Below are 20,985 nucleotides of genomic sequence, written 5' to 3' on the forward strand. Positions count from 1 at the left end.
GTAATGGGACTCTTTAAGAGTCTTGTGCTGTAGATAAATAGGTTGAGTGCTGATTCACCAAACTTTGGAGACTTAACTCCTCTGGGCCAGGATATTTTGCTAGGTGAGGACCTTGAAATGAACCAAATTTTTCTCTCAGGAAGTTCATTGTCTGGTATGAAGACAAACTTGCCAAGATAGAATTGAGTTCAGTAAGACTGAACCAGTGGATTTTTTTTTTCATTTATTTTTATTAGTTGGAGGCTAATTACTTTACAATATTGTAGCGGTTTTTGCCATACATTGACATGAATCAGCCATGGATTTACATGTGTTCCCCATCCTGAACCCCCCTCCCACCTCTCTCCCCATCCCATCCCTCTGGGTCTTCCCAATGCACCAGCCCTGAGCACTTGTCTCATGCATCCAACCTGGACTGGCGATCTGTTTCACACTTGATAATATACATGTTTCGATGCTGTTCTCTCAGATCATCCTACCCTCGCCTTCTCCCACAGAGCCCAAAAGTCTGTTCTATACATCTGTGTCTCTTTTTCTGTTTTTCATATAAGGTTATCATTACTATCTTTCTAAATTCCATATATATGTGTTAGTATACTGTATTGGTGTTTATCTTTCTGGCTTACTTCGCTCTGTATAATGGGCTCCAGTTTCATCCATCTCATTAGAACTGATTCAATGTATTCTTTTTAATGGCTGAGTAATATTCCATTGTGTATATGTACCATAGCTTTCTTATCCATTTGTTTGCTGATGGGCATCTAGGTTGCTTCCATGTCCTGGCTCTTATAAACAGTGCTGCGATGAACATTGGGGTGCACGTGTCTCTTTCAGATCTGGTTTCCTCGGTGTGTATGCCCAGAAGTGGGATTGCTGGGTCATATGGCAGTTCTATTTCCAGTTTTTTAAGGAATCTCCACACTGTTCTCCATAGTAGCTGCACTAGTTTGCATTCCCACCAACAGTGTGAGAGGGTTCCCTTTTCTCCACACCCTCTCCAGCATTTATTGAACCAGTGGATTTCTATAGGTGGGCATGCAAAGCAGATAGAACTGAAAGTGTGCGGGCAAAGGGGAGCTGATGATTACAGTGTATATGGATAGCCCCAGGCCATTCAGTGTTGCTGGAGCATTAAAAACAGGAAATAAAGGATTAGAGAAGAGGCTGCAGGGAAAAGTAGGAGGCAAAAGAAGGCTTTGGGGGGCTTTAAAAGGAGATTGGTTTATAATCTGTAGAATCTTGCTACTGAAAGTGTGAATGCTTGACCACAGCATCAGCATTATCAGGTTAAATGTTTCCACTGATTGCTGAACATCTCTTCTGGGTCTACTATTATAAAAGGCGCTGAATGATAGCAGACATAATAGAAATAACTTTAGCTAATTAATCACAGACTCTCAGAGTGAGAAAGACTCTCAGAATTCATCTAAGTGCTTTCTTCAAATCCTGAGTGGAAGCTTACAGTCTTCATTACCTACTAAATAGCCAATTTCATCTTAAAGATACCATATTTAATTGTTTGAAAGTCTATTTTTATCAGGATAAGTTATGGCTAAATTTCACTTTCCCGAACCTAGATGTGCCAAGTTTTATTTTCATTCAATTCAAGAAACACTGTGCACTTACTACGTTTAAGGTGTTATTCTTGGCCTTCCAGGATGATCAGTAGGTCAGGGTCTCTGACCTTGATATCCTTACAGAGGTAAGACAAGTTCCCAAATGGCCAAAAGACAGATAAATATATACCATTAAAGAAGTAATAATATGCTGTGGTTTTTTGTTTTGTTTTGTTTTGTTTAAAAATGAGGTGCCGGGACTTATATCTCAATAAATTATGACATGTGTCTCCTACACCCCCTCCCCAATCCTGTTTATATTGGAATGTCCACATGCTTTTCCAGCCAAGTGAGTCAGTGGAGATGGAAATATTAATTTATTTGACTGGACATACTCTGATAGCTTCCCTGGTGGCTCAGGCAGTAAAGAGTTTGCCTGCAATGCAGGAGACCCAGATTTGATCCCTGGGTTGGGAGGATCCCCTAGAGCAGGGAATGGCTACCCACTCCAGTATTCTTGCCTAGAGAATTCCATGGGCAGAGGAGCCTGCTGGGCTATGGTCCATGGGGTCACAAAGAGTCAGACATGACTGAGTAACTAACATGTTCACTCTGATAGCTTACACTGTCAAAAAGCTCTCTGGCTGTAATGATACTACCAATCTCTGTATAGCACTTGAGTTTGCAAATTACTTTTCGTATGTTAACTCATGTAATCATTGTGATGACTAGGTAAGGTAAGTAGTCATGTTCTCTTCCATTTACATATAAAGGACCTAAGACTCAGCTGACATAATTTAGCCAAATCAAACAGCTGCAAAGAGAAGAGCTAAGACATCCAGGTCCCATGCCTCCAGATCTCAATTGGAAGAGCAGGACCTCTATGGATGCCATAGACGAGAAATTATACATGCTTAGAGGGGCTGGGGGAGACGCAGAGAAAAAACAGCCTTTAAGGATCAATGCAATCTCAGCACAAGGAGATGGGAGGAGGGCTTTCAGACAGTTGTTGCTGTTCAGTTGCTCAGTCACTCTGTCATATCTGACTCTTTGTGACCCCGTGGACCTCAGCACACCAGGCTTCCAGTCCTTCTCCATCTGCTGCAGTTTGCTCAAGCTCATGTTCATTGAGTTAATGATGCCATCCAACCACCTCGTCCTCTGTCATCCCCTTATCCCCCTTCCCTCAATCTTTCCCAGCATCAGGGTCTTTTCCAATAAGTCCACTCTTTGCATCAGGTGGCCAAAGTATTGGAGCTTCTGCTTTAGCATCAGTCCTTCCAATGAATATTCAGGGCTGATTTCCTTTAGGATGGACTGGTTGGATCTCCTTGCAGTCCAAGGGACTCTCAAGGTCTTCTCTAACACCACAGTTCAAAGGCATCAATTCTTCAGTACTCAGTCAGTCCTCTTTATGATCCAACCCTAACATCCATACATGACTACTGGAAAAACCATAGCTTTTGACTATATGGACCTTTGTAAGCAAAGTAATGTCTCTGCTTTTTAAGTTCACTAAGTTTGTCATAGCTTTCCTTCCAAAGAGCAAGCGTCTTTTAATTTCATTGCTGAAGTCACCATCTGCAGTGATTTTGGAGCCCAAGAAAATAAAGTCTGCCATTGTTTCCATTGTCTCCCCATCTATTTGCCATGAAGTGATAGGACGAGATGCCATGATCTTAGTTTTCTGAATGTTGAGCTTTAAGCCAGCTTTTTCACTCTCCTCTTTCACCTTCATCAAGAGGCTCTTTAGTTCCTCTTTGCTTTCTGCCAGAAGGGTGGTATCATGCATATCTGAGGTTATTGATATTTCTCCCAGCAATCTTGATTCCAACTTGTGCTTCATCCAGCCCAGCATTTCACATGATGTACTCTACATATAAGTTAAATAAGCAGGGTGACAATATACAGCCTTGACATACTCCTTTCCCAACTTGGAGTCAGTTCGTGTTCCATGTCCAGTTCTAACTGTTGCTTCTTGACCTGCAAACAAGTTTCACAGGAGGCAGGTAAGGTAGTCTGGTATTCCCATCTGTTTAAGAATTTTCCACAGTTTGTCATGATCCACACAATCAAAGGCTTTAGGGTGGTCAGTGAAGCAGAGGTAGGTGGGTCATGGCACAGTCCAAATTGTAGATGCAGGAAGTGCAGGACATGCACGTTTAAGAGCCATGGTTCCATCTATGGGGTTGGGAATAATCTGTCCAGAACAGAGAGCTGACTGTCTGAGGGCTGATAAAAATCCCGGGGTAGAAAGCAAAAAGAAAAGAAGCTCGTGGGCAGAGCCCTGGGGTTACCTATGGTTAGTGGGTGGAAGGTATAAGAGGACCTACCAAATAAGAAACCAAAGAAATGGCCAAAGGGTTAGTATCATTCGAAATTATTGTAGAGACCAAGAGGGAAAGACTGTTAAGAGACCATATGATCATTAGGGATGATGACTGAGGACAGATGGGTGAAAACCCAGCCTTGATGATCTTCGAGAGAAAAGAGCAGTTACTACAGAAGTCAGAATGTAAGGAGCAGGTAGGTGAGAAGGAAGAGAAGATCAGGAAGGGGGAGAGAAGGACTGAGGCAAGTAAGATACTTTTCTCTCCGAAGGGGACCTTCACAGCTTAAAGACAGTTTGGGAATCATCTGTCCAGAACAGAGAGCTGACTCTCTAAGGGCTAATAAAAATCCCAGGGTAAGAAACCAAAGAGAAGAAAAGATGCTCCCTCCTGTCTTCCTCCCCTTCCCACCCTTTTAGATCGTCACAGACCCCCTGTTTGGCTTCCCTGAGTCATAGAGCAAATTCCCATTGGTTTTACATATGGTAATGTAAGTTTCCATGTTACTGTCACCATACATCTCACCCTCACCCTCCTCCCCTCCCCACCGTGTCCGTAGGTCTGTTCTCTATGTCTGTCTCTCTATTGCTGCCCTGAAAATAAATTCATCAATACCTTCTTTTTAGATTCCATATGTATGCAACTGTGTACAATATTTATATTTCTCTTTCTGACTTGGTTCACTCTATAATAAGCTCTAGGTTAGTCCCCCTTATTAGAACTGACTCAAATGCATTCCTTTTTATAGCTGAGTAGTATTCCATTGTATATATATACCACAACTTCTTTATGTCAAGAAAAATACTCTTAATTAATTATCATGGGCTGATTATCATGGGCTTTCTAGATAGTCTGAGTCATATTTTCTTTCTTTGGGAATTATTTATCAACCGTCTTTCTTTTCAAAAAAATTATTTACATATTTATTTTGGTTGCACTGGGTCAGGATCTTCAGTTTTTGCTGTGTCATGCATGATCTTTTAGTTGCGATGTTCAAGCTCTTAGTTGCAGCAGGTGGGATCCAGTTCCCCAACCACGGACTGAACCCAGGCCCCCTGCATTGGGAGCATAGATTTTTAGCCACTGGACCAGAGAAGTCCATCCATTGTCTGTCTTAACGTTTGGGATCTAATAACTGACTCTGTAAATGGTCTGTTGAACATGGAGTAGAATACAGTTCTCTTGCGTTTTGTTTCCTATACTGTATTTTTAACCACAGTCTCCATTAAAATTTGCCACATTTCACTGTTGATTGATGAGCTTGCAATCGGTTATGATTCCATGTCATCCACATCCTGTACTTGCCAACTATTGGGGGAGACAACCCAAACACGAGAGAGAACTCTGGAGCCGTGGGGTGGAGAGGGCGCGGGACTGGCATCCAGAAATTTACATTTTAGTCTGGATTTTGACACATGAAATATATGCTCTTGGGAAAGTCAGTTTCTCTCTGGGCTCCAGAGGAAGTTAAATTGGATGATTTCTAAGCCTTTTTCAAGCTCTAAAAATTCTGAAATTAGTAACTAGTAACAAAAAAAGACCTTCTTAATTTCATACTCAGATAATTTTAGACCTGATTCTATGCCAGGCACTGCTGGGATTTTAGAATGCAGTGACACCCGAGACAGGTGGTTCTCATCCATGGAGAGTATAGTCTCATGGTGATGTTTTGCGGCTAAAAAGTACTCAGTCAAATGCAGGCCAGAATGGAAAGGATTCACATGAATATCAGTAGTTTATTTGACATATATGATTTACTTGTAACCTACCTTTCACTGTAGGCTTTTCAGGTCTTTGCAAGTCCTTCTTCTCTTTCTTTCGGGCTGCTTCCATATGTGCTGTGCCTACAACTAAGCCCTCTCAGCTACCTCCCCTGTTCCAGCAGGGCTTCCTTGGTGGCTCAGATGGTATAGAATCTGCCTGCAGTACACGGGACCTGGGTTCAATCCCCAGGTTGGGAAGATTCCCTGAAGCAGGGAGCGGCTACCAACTCCAGTATTCTTGCCTGGAGAATTCCATGGGCTGAGGAGCCTGGCAGGGTACAGTCCATGGGGTCACAAAGAATTGGACACAACTGAGCAACTTTGGCTTCACTTCACTTCCTGTTCTAGCCCTTATGGTGATGTTCACTGCCAAGACCTCCATGTTTGGGAGGTTGGAAGCACCATGTGGCTGCCTGCAGTGTTTTTACCACTTCCTGCCACAGCCCTTCCTTTCCTCCTGGCTATCCTTGCCCCCTCTTGGTGCTCTTGTATCCCCTGGTACAGTCATTGTTCTTGCTGGGCACTCTTGCTGGTCCATGTAACTGATGCTCAAAAACTTGAGGAACCAGAGCTTCCACCTGGTGAAATGCTTGGCTTCCATGCTTGAGAAGTTTTTAGCACTGCACTATTTTTGTTTTTCACTTAAAGGCTCCCTCCACCGAGTGAAATGTTAGTAGGAATCACTACGCTGAGTGTGTGCATGCATGCTAAGTTGCTTCTGTTGCGTTCAACTCTTGGCGACCCTGTGGACTGTAGCTTGCTAGGCTTTTCTGTACATGGGATTTTCCAGGCAAGAATACTGGAGTGGGTTGCCATGCCCTCCTCCAAGGGATCTTCTCAACCCAGGAATCAAGCCTTCTTTTCTTATGTCTCCTGCATTAGCAGGCAGGTTCTTTACCACTAACTCTACCTGGGAAGCCTACACTGAGTGTAGGATACATCTTCATTTGTTTGATATCCAAGGCTCTGGGACTTAGACCAAGCTGGGATGAACTCTCTCTCAAGAGGCTCCTCCATCCCTCACACAGGGAGAACCATCATCTATCAGACATGCCTAGGTCTTACAATTTAAGGTCACACTGGGATCTCAGCTACTCACAGAAACTCACACGCATATACATTCATATGTAAATAAACATACATGTGCCTATCAAGTGCTTTCATTTCCTTAGAAAGATCATGCTTCTTTAATAGGATCAAAATATTAATATTCATATAAAGCAATGGCAAAGTCATAATACACAAATATATTCAGAATTCCAATTCTCTTTCCCCGAGAAGCACATGGACTGAATTTCAGAAATAACTTGGGAGTTGAGAGAGAAAATTTTTGAGGAACCAAGTGCCATTGGTGTGAAATATATTGAGAATGGCTGAAATTTGTGGAGAGGAAAGAGTGGACATTTAAGAATGCTTGCTATGCATTAAATGTCAACCTTCCCATTTCTTGGGTATTTTCTTAAGATACTGAGTAAATATTTGAAGTTCTTTCAGTTACATATATGATATAAATACTGATATACATTTCTTCCATTTTTAAAGTTTGCATTATTTAGACACTGGGCCATGGGGAGGTGTATGTATAGTGGGAGTAGGGTGTGGTGAACTCAAATATATCTGAGTTACCTTAATGATCCTATTAAAGCACTATGCAGAGAATTGTGCTTTGAATATTTTATAAAGGGAAATAAATTTGCGTGGGTCAAAGCTTTCCTTTTTTAAAATTTTTTTCTTTGAATATTGACACATGTTGGTGAGACTTCCAGCCAGGGATAAGAGCAGACTCAAACGTTTGTGAAATAAGAAAAGCTAACTTGCCCACAAAATAACTTATTACCTGGATCCTTTTGTATGTGTTAATAATTAAAGTCTTTGAGCCACCTGTAGGTGTCTGGTGTACATCTGCATTTCAGGGCTGAGGGAAGAAGAATGCTGGAAAAGGAGTGAACTTGGAGCCAGGTAAAGGCATTCTGGGTAAGGATCATGGGTCAAAATCAGAGCTCTTGCTCATCCATCAGTTCTGATCCTTATTACTCAGTCTTTTAGAGAATGAATTGAGCCTTCAGTTAAAGAAAGCAGAGAGAAGTGTTCTCAGCATTTCTTTGCCATCATGGAGACTGGGTGGCCTTCTTGATGCAGATGGGGTGGTGAACTGAAAGCATTAGGTCCAGCTCAGTAGTACCTGGGTCAAAAGAAGAAGAGAAGCTGTGTTAGTTTAGGCCCAGGGCAGGTGCCAACACAGGATGAGGAAGCAAGAGATTATTGGTAATAGAGGTGAAGAAGGCAGAGGAGGTCAGAAAAGCCAGCAGTCTGCAACTTGGGCTGTCCCCAGTGAAGGAGAGACAAGACACACAGGTTGGATAGGAAGAGTTTCAGACCATTGTGCAGTGCTAAGAAAGGTTTGGCCAGATAATGGGGGAGTGGAAGGGCAGGGTCTAGAGCTGATGTAAAGTAGGCAAGAGAAAGAGAGACATCTTGCCCTAATTAATATCTCCATCTTGATTCAGAATGTGGGTGGTACTCTGACTTTAAGTTCCCCTTAGGTAAGCAACTCTTTGAGAAAATCTAGTAATGATGTTGACCTATATGAACATTTACTAAGAAAACAGTGAGAAAAGATTTCTACCACTGCATGTGTCTATAGACACCTTTATGATCTTCCTTTTTTTTTTTTTTAATTCTTCTCCAGCTGCTCAATTCTATCCCTTAATTCTTGGCATGAGTGAGGGTTTCATTTTAAATGTCAAATTTAATGCATGGATACACACATACACACACACACACACACACACACGTGCACAATTTGAAAACTATGTTTCTCCTTGTCTTTAGGAGATGTGATAATAATGTGCCCACCCACCCAGGAATAGAGCACAGAAGACTTCACCTTTTCTGTTTGTGTGTTCTTTTGTTATCTAAGTGTAGATCTGAGTCATAGCTTTCATCAGTATTCGGTAACCAATTGACTTGAATTCTGGAAATTGCACTCTGTTCCCCTTTTGAGAGGAATGGAATAGAATGAAATCAGGGAGAAGAGAGTTGGCTTTATATTTGAGGGAAGTTATTTGAGTTTCTTAAGTTATTTGGCTGTTTTTCCATCTTACATATGCCAAAGGAGATATCTGAAAACCCACATATTTTCTCTTCCCTGTACTTAGGAAGGCAATTTATGTTCCTCATCTGAAAAGATAAGAGCTTGGTGAAGATGGTCTCCAAAATTCTCAGCACTTGTTTCAGCACCCATGTTACTCACAAGTGATAGAAATGCACAGCTTAGCCACAGATCAAGCCTGTATTGCACACAGTGCATCACCTCTGATGGAACTCCTTCTATTAGCTTTACTTTTTCTTTTCCCACTAGTACTGTGAAGGTAAACTTCTCCACATTGTTCATTTTGAAAATTTTATTTTTAAAAGAATCAGTGGCTTGTCAAGATCAATATCCATCTCCTTTAAAGATAAAGTAGGTTATTTTTTAAGGATAACTTTTTCCCCTCCTGTAAAGATTTGCTAGTGTAATAGAGTTTCTTTTCATTGACATTCTGGGACAGATCTTTAAATTCAACTACATCTGGTCACCTTGCCTCAAACCATATTATAGCTATTTCTCTAAATCAGACCTGAACTAAGTAGGAACATCTGTACCAAGTATTATGAGGCCCAGCTGAACATTTTGGACCAGCATGTCCCATCTCACTTCTTTCTGCTTTAACCTTTCAGCAATTATCTTTACAATCCTTAGAAATAATAATTAAAGTTGGTCAAAGAACAAACAGAATCCTGAGATGGTATTTAAGTTCCAAACACCAGGTATATAAATGTCAGTGGCTTAAATATGGCTATAAGAATGATTTTATTAACTTCCCCCACCCATCTTCTCAGGATCATGTTTACTGCTTCATTTGGGGGAGTATAATACTGCTAATCAGCTTGCATAGTTGGCAGCCCTTAACTGGGACACCTGAAGCTACTTCAAGAATCTTTTGCTTTTCCTAGACAAACCGTGCAAGTAGGTATGAATATAGGTCTAGGGGGCTTCACACAGTCTCTGTTTAAAAAGATTTAGTCATCCCCCAACCCAACAACCAAAAATACTTTCAAAGATAAGGAGATGATTTTAAGAGTGGACCTTTTCAACAATGAAGGCAGTTTCTTCACTGACACTGCCTCCCTGCTCTTTGTACAAATTCATGAATGTATGTAGGCAGAATTGCTGATCTCAAGCATGATAAGCTGGTGGAGCCTCTTCAATTGGGTGACTGAGTTTGGAGACATTTATAAATATTTTGGTGCATTGTTCTCATAAACCTCTGAAATACTTCTGTGTTTTAATGAGGAAATGTCTTTAGTAAGATTCTATGCTCATAATGTTTTCCTATCCTTGACAATTGAATTACTCTTCACTCATTTCCCCATCTTACTGTGTTAACAATATTCCAACCAGGCAGGAGGTTAGTGATGTTAATGGAAAGGAGCCACTGAGAGTAGATTGCATTTTTTCCCCATAGTATTTGAATCTATTAGAGTAGTCCTGCCAGATACAGGCTGTAAAATGATTGATTTCCTTCCAAAAACCAGGGACTGCTCTTTATTGCCATGTAGAATTTACTAAAGTCAGTTTGTTTCCAAACCTGATCTTTAATCAAGTTGGAGAGATCTATACTTTTATTTTAAATCTACTTAATTGATTTAATCCTGAAGTTTCACCTGGGACTATTTTCATTTTTGGCCTAAGCTAACTATATCAATATCTTAAGGGCTAGTGATAGGATATTCATTCTTTTGCTCAATTTTCTTCAAACCAAAAGTTACTTATGCTTTCACTTTGGGAACATGTTTTCTCTTTCTTCCCTTGGCCTCTGAGGAGCTTTGAGGAATTTTGAGGATCCAATAGTAATGATATTGGGTTGCACGGCTACATGGGGACATTTGATTGAGTCAATGCAAGGTCTCACTGGGGGCTTCCCTGGTAGCTCAGACAGTAGAGAATCTGCCTGCAATGCAGGAGACCCGGTTTCCATCCCTGGGTCAGGAAGATCCCCTAGAGAAGGGAATAGCTACCCACTCCAGTATTCTTGCCTGGAAAATTCCATGGACAGAGTCTGGTAGGCGACAGTCCATGGGGTCACAAAGAGCTGGATACAACTGAGCGAATTTCATTTTTTCACTTCAAGGTCTCATTATTTCTCCCTATTACTTAGCAGCAACTCTCAGAACTGGAGCTAGAGATTTTTTTGGCTCCAAGGAAAGTTTCTATACAGTTATTCATTCAATAAACACTTCAGTGTCCACTTTGTGCCAAGAACTCATAACCCTGACCCAATCATTTCACTACCCACTGGTATTTAAATATAGGTGTGTATTCAGATAACACAGTGACCAGCTACTTAAGTTGTTTAAATTGTTATTCTAATCTGGTCAGAATTTACAGCTTCACTATCTTAATTCTTAGTAAACTGTGAACCAAAATATAGGCATAAATATACTTTACAGAATCCTTTTGGTAGGAAAAAAGATTTAACTGTGTGGTTTTCAGTGCTGCACTTTGTAAGTAATACAGAAACCTGAATCCTACCCATGGGACAAAAGTTTGGCTACATTTAAGTTTTCACAGAAAAACTAAATGAAGAAAGACGAACAATAAAATGATAATGTGAGGGCATGTTTGTATGTTTAAACTTCTATTATTTCTACATCCTTTTCTCTCAGCCTGTTAGTAAATGGCTGTCTCTCCTGGAGTTATGAGAACATTATAGCCACTTAAAACTTCTGGCCTTAATCCACTCCCATCATCAACATTACAATTTCTATAGAAATGATGACTCTTCTTGAATGATATAGAGGTAAACCAGTTGTTCTGTATTTTAACTTTCCAAACTCTAGTCACAAGTCATAGAGAAAACTTGTAAGAAGTAGGAAATTCTAAGGGGGTGGGGAGAGGTAATCTTTTCTTACAACAAGCATGTCAATGGTGAGCAGACAAGTCAGAATACTAACCAGTGTTCTCTGGATCCACTGAAAGGAGAGGCAAGCCCAGGGGGATGTCTGGTGCTGGATTATCATGGAAGCAAGCTTTAAAGAGAAGACAAAGTTATCATAGACATAGTTTTTAACTGTGTCCAAAAGCCAATTTCAAAAACTTTTCTTACTATTCAGTGACTTCTGTTTCCAAATACCTTTACCTCCTTTTTCCCTCTAATGAGATAGAGAAGAGTTAGTTGGAAACTTCCTTGTTCCTTGTATTTGCCTATGTCCCTCCCTAAAATCTCTGCATGGTTGATGGCTCAGCTCCATTAGAGAGAACATACACCACAACAATAAATTGCTTCCATGCTTTCCTGGATCTAATGAGATTCTATTCTGGGAGCTGGTATGTCTACATTCCTGGACTCTCTAAGGAGTACTTTGGTGTGCCAATGAGTAGAGAGAGGAATCCCTGAAGAAGGAAATCTGACCGCAATTGGAGAAGCAGTCTTCATCACAGGGCACAAATTCAAGCACATAGCAATCTTCATGCTTTCTCAGAAGCAGTCCTTATGAGTCTAGAAATCCCATAGAGACAGATAGGTATGATTATTTGTTATAGGTATGATTATTAATAATGCTTGTTTCTTGTCTTATTCATCTAGGTGAATAACCATGTGAGAATCTTGCAGAGTATTGAGTTTTAACAGACATTGCCTCTGGTCCCTAATCCTAACATAGCCCCTGGCAATGAAAATTCTTCCACTTCTCACATTTCTGTTTTTCTGTCTGTGAAAGGAACACTTCTGAACCATCAAATGCTATGGGATGCCAGTTGTGATGCATTTTATGATATGCTAACTACCTTATAAGTGCAAAGGAAGTTTTGACATATTGAATGTGAAGTATTTTCAAAACCCAGAATCAGGAAACCTGGTCTGACCATCAGAAATAGACTTTTTAAAGTCTCAGTTATCCTGGGAATTTTCAAGTTTCATTCAACATTTAGTTGAGTTCAGGGGCTGGGATTGATAGACCAGTCAACCATGTTCTCTGTTCTCAAGGAACTATTTGTCATAAGTTGGATGTAGTGCTGTCATCAGTGAATTTTCATAGAAGCCAATAAAAGGAAGCCTAAATATGATGAAAATCAGTAATAACTCTGGGTTCTCCTTGTTGACATTTTCTTTTTTTTTTTTACTTTCTTTCTTTTTTTTTAATTTTTTTTTCATTTATTTTTATTAGTTGGAGGCTAATTACTTTACATCATTGCAGTGGTTTTTGTCATACATTGAAATGAATTAGCCATGGATTTACATGTATTCCCCATCCCGGTCCCCCCTCCCACCTCCCTCTCCACCCGATCCCTCTGGGTCTTCCCAGTGCACCAGGCCCGAGCACTTGTCTCATGCACCCAACCTGGGCTGGTGATCTGTTTCACCCTAGATAATATACATGTTTCGATGCTGTTCTCTTGAAACATCCCACCCTCGCCTTCTCCCAGAGTCCACAAGTCTGTTCTATACATCTGAGTCTCTTTTTCTGTTTTGCATATAGGGTTATCGTTACCATCTTTCTAAAGTCCATATATATGTGTTAGTATACTGTAATGGTCTTTATCTTTCTGGCTTACTTCGCTCTGTATAATGGGCTCCAGTTTCATCCATCTCATTAGAACTGATTCAAATGAATTCTTTTTGATGGCTGAGTAATATTCCATGGTGTATATGTACCACAGCTTCCTCATCCATTCGTCTGCTGATGGGCATCTAGTTTGCTTCCATGTGACATTTTCTGTTGGCATAAATGGGCCATTCAAGATGGACCCATGTTCTATGTTAAGAATCGGTGCTCCCAAGGGTCATATCTTCTCATTCTCCCTACTTTTTCTTGGCAAGCTCATTCATGCCAAATATCATTTCCTCCCCACATGATGCCAACCCCTACACATCATCTCCAGACAAGTTTCTTTCTAAGGACCAAAGCTCTGTTTTCTTTGCCCAAATCACCTCATTCTCCACTTCTCTGGAATGAAATTCCTGATCTAACACATGTACTTGTTTCTCTTCTCTCTATTTTGTTGAAGGTGCTACTATCCACTGTGCTCTTCTGCTCAGATTCAGACAGAAAATGTGGACATAACCTGGACTTGTGTCATGATTCAGTTAGCCACCAAATCTGATGATATTTCCCTTCCCCACCAGTCCCTTGTTGTTGTTGTTTAGTTGCTAAGCCATGTCTGACTCTTCTGTGACACCATAGGCTGTAGCCTGCCAGGCTCTGTCCATGGGATTTCCCAGGGGAGAATATTGGAGTGGGTTTCCACTTCCTTCTCCAGGGGATCTTCCCAACCCAGGGATCAAACCCACGTCTCCTGCATTGACAATCAGATTCTTTACCACTGAGCCACCAGGATCTTCATAAATTCTCATCTAAATAATTGCAGTGATCTGAAACTTTTTACCTCATCTCCAGTCTTACCTCCTTAGGACCACCTGCACACACTTCTAAACTTATAAGTCCACTTCTGAGACACTGGCTGCTTAAGTCTGCCGTGACCATGATTCATGATTTGGCCGCTGCCCACTGTACACATTCTGTTCCAATCCGGTTTTTCATTGTGTAATTAAGGTAGATTAACCCCAGTAAGAAATAGTCTCTGATATGCTTAGTGGCTCAAATACAGTAGAGTGTTAGTTACTTTTTTTACATTTTTATTGAAGTATAGTTGATCTTACAATATTCTACGGTTAAGTCCCCTACATGCTAACCTTGAAATTGCAAACTTGCAAAGAATATGCATTCCATCACGTTAGGCTCCATCAACCTCAGGCATGGGTGAAACTGCCGTTTGCCCCGCGTCTCCTGTTGCTGATGACCCTTCAGCTCTGCCATCTCCCACCTCTTCTCCCTCCTCCCGTCAGTAGCTCTTCTTGCCTGGTCACTCGATGCCAGCCCCTGTGAGCCAGCTGTACTGCTGTCCTCTTCAAGGTATTGTGCTATAAGATTCAAAATATTGTCTTTATTCTTTGTATGTGTTTGGTTTTTTCGTGTTTTCTTTGTGAAAAGTATAAACCTATTATAGTATATAGCACTACACAGTGGTCAGTTGTGTTACTTAGGCTAACTTTGTTGGATTTATGAAGAAATAAAACTTACAAAAGTGCTCTTGGCACAGAACTCATTTGTGTGATGAGGACTTACTATCTTAGTTTTAGGTGTGCACAAAGGGTTTTGATACTTTCAGAGACTATACTCCATTTAAAGTTACTATAAAATAATGGCTCTATTTCTCTGTGCCATACAATCCATCCTTGTGGTTTATTTATTTTACATGTAGTGGTTTGTATCTTTTTGTTTCCTATCCTTATTTTCCCTCCACTCCTCTTCCCTCTCACATTACAATATTAGGTAGTGAACAGGTTGGCTTCTTGCATGCAGTTGTTCAGGGAACCAGCTAATGGAACCTCAGTGACCTTTAACAAGGGACTCCAAGATTTTCTGCAGCTCTCTCCATTCTAAACAGACTTGAGGCAAAAGAGCATGGAGGAGGGTAATAGGGAGATTTTTATGGGCCTGATGTTATCACCCATCATTCCACTAGCTAAAACTCAGTCTCAACCACCTTATCTGCAAGGGAAGCTTGGAAATTATATTCTAGATATGTGCAAAGATGATGAGAAGATGGTGGCTTTTGGGACCAGCTACTTGTCTCTACCACATCCGTGTACTCATTAGATAGCTATGCCCTGCAAGGAGGAAATATGTGCTATAGTGGAGCTCTTGACACATAATACCTGAGTAAATGTGTGTACACATGAATGAACGAAAGCATCAATAAGATAAAGGACTACTCTGGATTTAAATAATCTAAAAATCTGCTTGAAATAGAAGTATGAAATTTATATGTTTGTATATCTTTATATATTTATGTATCTCCTTCATCATAATAATGTCTATAAAACACAGAATATAATTACTGCTGTCCATGGTTAATAGATAGAGATTTTCAAAACCACATAATATTGACCAAGTTAATTTGGGTAGTTTAAATTGTTTAATTAGTAATAGCATTCATGAATAGAAATTAAATTAAAAACAGATATGCACATGATATCTGTAGGGGAAAAATGGTTATAATTACATTCATCTAACATATATTCTTATCTTTTTCCAGGATTAAATTGAATTTTAGTTTAATGAATACCTTCTGCCCTAGTATCACATAATAGTATTTGATAGTTGAGCATTTGGTGAGAATTGTATGACTTATAAAGTGTCAACATTCTTGGGAAAAATAAATGGGCAGAGATGCTTTCTAAAACAAATACACAGATATGATTGAGAATTAAAGTATAAACCAAATGGACAAGGTGTTTGCTGACTGTCTTTCATTTTTGTAGTATTAAGTATTCAGTCTTTTTATCTGACATCTCACTGTCTCTTTGGAGGATATTTGAGTCATTTCTGTTTATTTCTTTAATCAATTTAATGAAAGAAACATGTCCGACACAGGTAAAAAAAATTCTCGCAAAGAAAGTGTGAAGTTTATTAGTCTTCTCTCCTGATTGTAGCTTTTAAGAACTATAGCACTGCATGACTACAGATGGTCACCATTTTGAATAATAAAGTTAAATTCTGAATAGCCTATGATATTTGGAGAAATGATTTGTAAAATATGAGGTTCACTAGTGATCAGCATATATTAGTCTTTTTGAAAACAAGAAAGTCAACACACATCAATTCTAGTTTACTTTAAATTTGAATCTTGATCTTTTCCAAAAAGGGATTTGCACAAGTGCAGCCAACCCATATCTAGAACTTGAACAGCTGTGAGTGATCCTGACTATGAAGACATGAATTTGGAATATACCCAACAGTAACTGGGGTATCCTGCAAGCTTCTGAGCAGGGAAATTACATAGTCAAGATGGGTTTCTGAAGTGTATTTAACTTGTAGAGTCAAGAAATGGTTGACCCTGATGAGAAAAGAACTAAGAGAAATTAATTTTAAATGTAACAGGTATTAAGTTAGCCAGATGCATACATTTCCAAGGACTAGTCTTTTAGATTCTACCTCTACTTGTATCATACTGGTCAATTCTTATGAAAAAGTCTAGGGGAGGAAATAAGATAACCTCTCATTGCACCCTGCCTCTTGATGATTCTATCTGATTTCTTTTGCCGCCATAATGAATTACCACAGACTTGATTGCTGGAAGCAATACAGAAGCATTACCTCACAATTTCTGTAGGTCAGAAGTCTAGCAAGGCATGACTGAATTCTCTGCTCAGAGTCTCACTGGGTTAAAATCAAAGTGTTGGCCAAAAATTTATTTCTCTAGATCAAGGATCCTCTTCCAAGCTCCTTCATAGTTGGCAGAACTTGTTTTCTTTTCATGCTTCCCTCATGCCCCCTCCATCTTCAAGCCAGCAGTGGCATCACCCTTTGAATCTCCCTGACTTCCTCTTCTGCCCTCAGTCCAGAGAAAGCTCTGTTTTTAAGGAGGAGGAAATGGCAACCCTCTCCAGTACTCTTGCCTGGAAAAATCCCATCGACAGAGAAGCCTGGTAGGCTACAGTCCATGGGGTTGCAAAGAGTCGGACACGACCGAGCGACTTAAAAAAAAATAAAATAAAATAAACAGAAAGGTTATGCTGGGCCCATCTGGAAAATCTAAGATACTAACCCTACCTTGAAGTTGACAAACTTAATTTTATCTTTAAGTTCCTTTGTCATGTTAAGCAATGTATTCACAGAGATGACACAAGGTAGTGAGGGGCGCAAGATTCTGCCCACCACAGTGATACTGACTGTGCAATTTACATATAAATTATAGAAAATTATACTATCCAAAAGACTGCAGGTTTAAAATTATTTTAATTTGTTATGAACTATTGCAGACATTCAGGAAGGATATGAAATTAATATGATGAACACCCATATATTCCTTACCAATATTGCCAATACCATGAAAAGGTATAAAAGTTAAAATAATATGAAAATAATATGGAGATAGTTTAATATTTATCTATAGATATTATGAATGTGGTCAAAGAGCTTTATGTATGCTAAAAGGTTAGATTTTTATTTATTCCTTGGGCTTTCAATGGTAATAGTGGCTATTATTTTAAAATTTAGATTGCTGTGTTTAATTTCTGCTGTACATCACAGTGACTGTTATACATATATATTCTTTTTTCTGTCCTTTTCCATTATAGTTTATTATGGGATATTGAATATAGTTCCCTGTGCTATACAGTAGGACCTTGTTGTTTATCCATCCTATACATAATAGTTAGCATCTCCTAATCCCAATCTCCCAATCCTTCTTTTTCCTACCCACCTTCCCCTTAGCAGCCGTAAGTCTGTTCTTTCTATATGTATGAATGTGTTTGTGTTTCATAGATATGCTCATTTGTGTGGTATTTAAATTCCACATATAAGTGATGTTCTATGGTATTTGTGTTTCTGACTTACTTCACTTAGTATAATAATCTCCAGGGTCCATCCATGTTGTTCCAAATGGCAATAATGTGGCTGTTCTTTATTAAAAGCTTACTATATGGAAGTCCTTGTACAAAATACTTAGCATATATTATCTCCTGTCCTCTCAGTGATCCAGTAACATGATATCTTTCCAGTTTTGTGATGAGTAAACTGAGGTTCAGAAACAGAGATGGCAGGAGGCCTGGGTGAATAGATACCAGTCCTTGAATTTCTAGAAGTTACTTAGCAATTTGTCCTTCACCGGAGGAGGTTTGAGTAAACTCAGTAGTAAAATGAGATAGTGAACACAAAAGGGTTTTATATTCAGCCCTGTATGTGAGTGCTGGTTTCAGCACTTACCAACTTGGCAAATTCCTGAAACCTTTTGCCTCCAGTTCCTAATTTGTAAAGCGTGGCTAATAACAGACACCTCCCGGGGCTGGTGCCAGATAACACGTGTAAAGAACCTGGTATGTGATAAGCTCTAGATAAAAATTCTCCGGTGCCTCCCATCAGAGTAGCTAAAATGCATCTGGTTCTATAAAGTCCTGGAATAATTCAGGAAGACTGATGTGGGTGCAGGCCAGCTCCTACACCCCTGCCAGTTGTTTGCAGGACATCAGGATCTACCTACATGCTCAGAGAAGACTAAGGATGGATCCCTGGGGGTACAAGACCCCTAGTGTGAGGCATAAGTAAGTAAGTAAAATTGCTCAGTCCTGTCCGACTCTTTGCGACCCCATGGACTGTAGCTTACCAGGCTCCTCTGTCCATGGGATTTTCCAGGCAAGAATACTGGAGTGGGTTGCCATTTGTTTCTCCAGGGGACCTTCCCGACCCAGGGATTGAACCCGAGTCTCCAGTGTTGCAGACAGACACTTTACCGTCTGAGCCACATGGATATTCCAATGGAATAAGTCTAGGAGCCTGACTATGCTTGACTTGGCCTCAAAGATAACTTAAAATCACTAAATTTTGACATTGTACGCCAGTCAATTAAGATGTGCCAGCTTAGCAGGAGACTTTCCTGGCTTCCATCCAAAGAGCCACATGCCAGAATGTTCTAGTGGCTCTCACATGAATATGTATTTCTGTGCATCATTTCTGATTGCTCTAATCAGACTTGAAATGAATCCAAGAGGTTTCTGCAACCCCGAGACGTTAATTTCTCAGTGCCCCCTCCCTCTGGGCTCAATCTGAAGGCTTAATGTGGTTCTCTTATCTCTCTAGGTATGTGGAGACCAAAGCCAAGGGGCTGTTTTCCTAAGGGAATTTACACTGATTCGAAGAGAGAGTCTACATGAAGATTTCCTGTCTGATCTCTTGAATAGTCACAAAACTGAAGACCCGGTACAGTGCCTCTTCTATTTATTCTTAGAAACACAAAAGTTCAGTTGCTAATTCTGCCTTGTGGTAGTGGTTGGTTTTAGCAAATCTAAAGAGGTTTGGATGGTTTTTTCTCATATCCGTTGGCAGGGGAGGGAAGCACAGTGACAGGGCAGTGGACAGACTGCCTGGGGCAACTTTCTCACTTTTCCTGTGTCTGATGACCTTCAAACATTTTACTGGAATGGTAAAGTTTGTATGGGGCAGCATGTGGAGGATTCACATGAAAATAACTGGTGTTTTGCCAGTGAGTCTGAACTTGAAATAATTTAAATGAGTGAGGACAAAAAGGAAATTAATATGTAAAGCCCAAATTGTGGTATGGGTCAATAGCAATGCCACCATCTTCCAATCCTGGCTTCTTTGTGGATATTTTTACTTCAAAGCGTTAGTCGTATTTATTTTATGAAAATTTGTTTCATCTGTTGGTGGTTTGGGGAGAAAAATGAAAAGTCTAAAAAATGAGCTCTCAAATTAAAGCAAGAGGTAGAGTTGACTGGAGATGTCAAGATGTAAATTCCTCTCTATTTGCAAATCAAGCCGTGATTTGTAAGTTGTACTTGGGGTGAGAATGGGATAGATAACTTCTAAAAGTTCGAAATGTGACTCTTCATGGTGATGACCTTGTACTCAGAAGTATATTAAAATTAGAGGATGATGTATGCACAATAAGTCAGTGGATTTCTTGTCCAGTCATAAAATGGTAGGATCCCAGAAGATAATGTGTTAGAATACCTCCAAAAATTACACCTCCTCTACCCTGCGTTCTTATGGTCCTCTCTCAAGAAGGTGTTTTGGCGTATATATCATCAACTTCTCTTCTAGACACTGAGTAAATTGGGCCTCCCAGTGGTCACTCACAGGCCATCTTTACTGTTTTTTGTCATTTCCACCTTCTCTGTGATGGACATTTGCATTCTTTTCAAAGTTTGTGCCCAAGCTGTTAGCTACCAAGGTTCCTGGCCTCCTTGATCAAAGAAATTGATCAGAGTCTGGACAAGAAATTCAGGCAAGGCTCTCATGGGGCCCTTGCTGCAGCAAGCGGGAATGGGAACAGGCAGCAATTTCCCTTGCTAGCTTGCTCACTGAGGCGGGGCAGAGCACGAGCTGGTTCCTTTTGTAGGGTAAGGGGAGGGTGTGTCCAGGGCTTGGACCTGAGGGGTGTCTTGGGCGGTCTCCCTACCCGTTAGTTGCTGTTGTATGCAGGGGGCATGCGTAGTACCCTGCTCGTGGTGCCAACCCCTCCTTCTGCTCCCGGCTCTTCAGAAGTGGCAGTTGAACTCTCTGGTCTCTCTGTATCTCCTTGTCCAGATTTGCTCCAGGTGCGCATGTATGTTAGTTATTTTCCGTCCCTGATGGTTTGTTTGCATTTTGTTGCTCGAGGAGACTTTTTTCTAAGCATTGCAGCAAAAGGTCCTAGGTCCCAGCCTGTCTTAGAGTGGGCAGGAATGGCACTGAAATTTCCCCAGTGTACTATCATTTATTTTCAAATGCTTC

At 40.3% G+C, this 20,985-nt stretch overlaps 1 protein-coding gene across 4 annotated transcripts in view; it reads left to right on the plus strand.

Annotated features, from left to right (window-relative positions):
- The window catches only part of ADAMTSL1 (ADAMTS like 1), a 1,044,920-nt gene that overhangs the window by 255,765 nt on the left and 768,170 nt on the right, over positions 1 to 20,985 (plus strand). For all 4 annotated transcript variants that reach the window (XM_070480552.1, XM_070480554.1, XM_070480555.1 and 1 more), the window contains exon 2: positions 19,333 to 19,452. In XM_070480552.1, the coding sequence (XP_070336653.1) occupies positions 19,333 to 19,452 (120 nt within the window). The remainder of the gene's footprint in view (positions 1 to 19,332; positions 19,453 to 20,985) is intronic.

This window comes from Odocoileus virginianus, chromosome 18, assembly GCF_023699985.2.
Source record: "Odocoileus virginianus isolate 20LAN1187 ecotype Illinois chromosome 18, Ovbor_1.2, whole genome shotgun sequence".
NCBI lineage: Eukaryota > Metazoa > Chordata > Mammalia > Artiodactyla > Cervidae > Odocoileus > Odocoileus virginianus.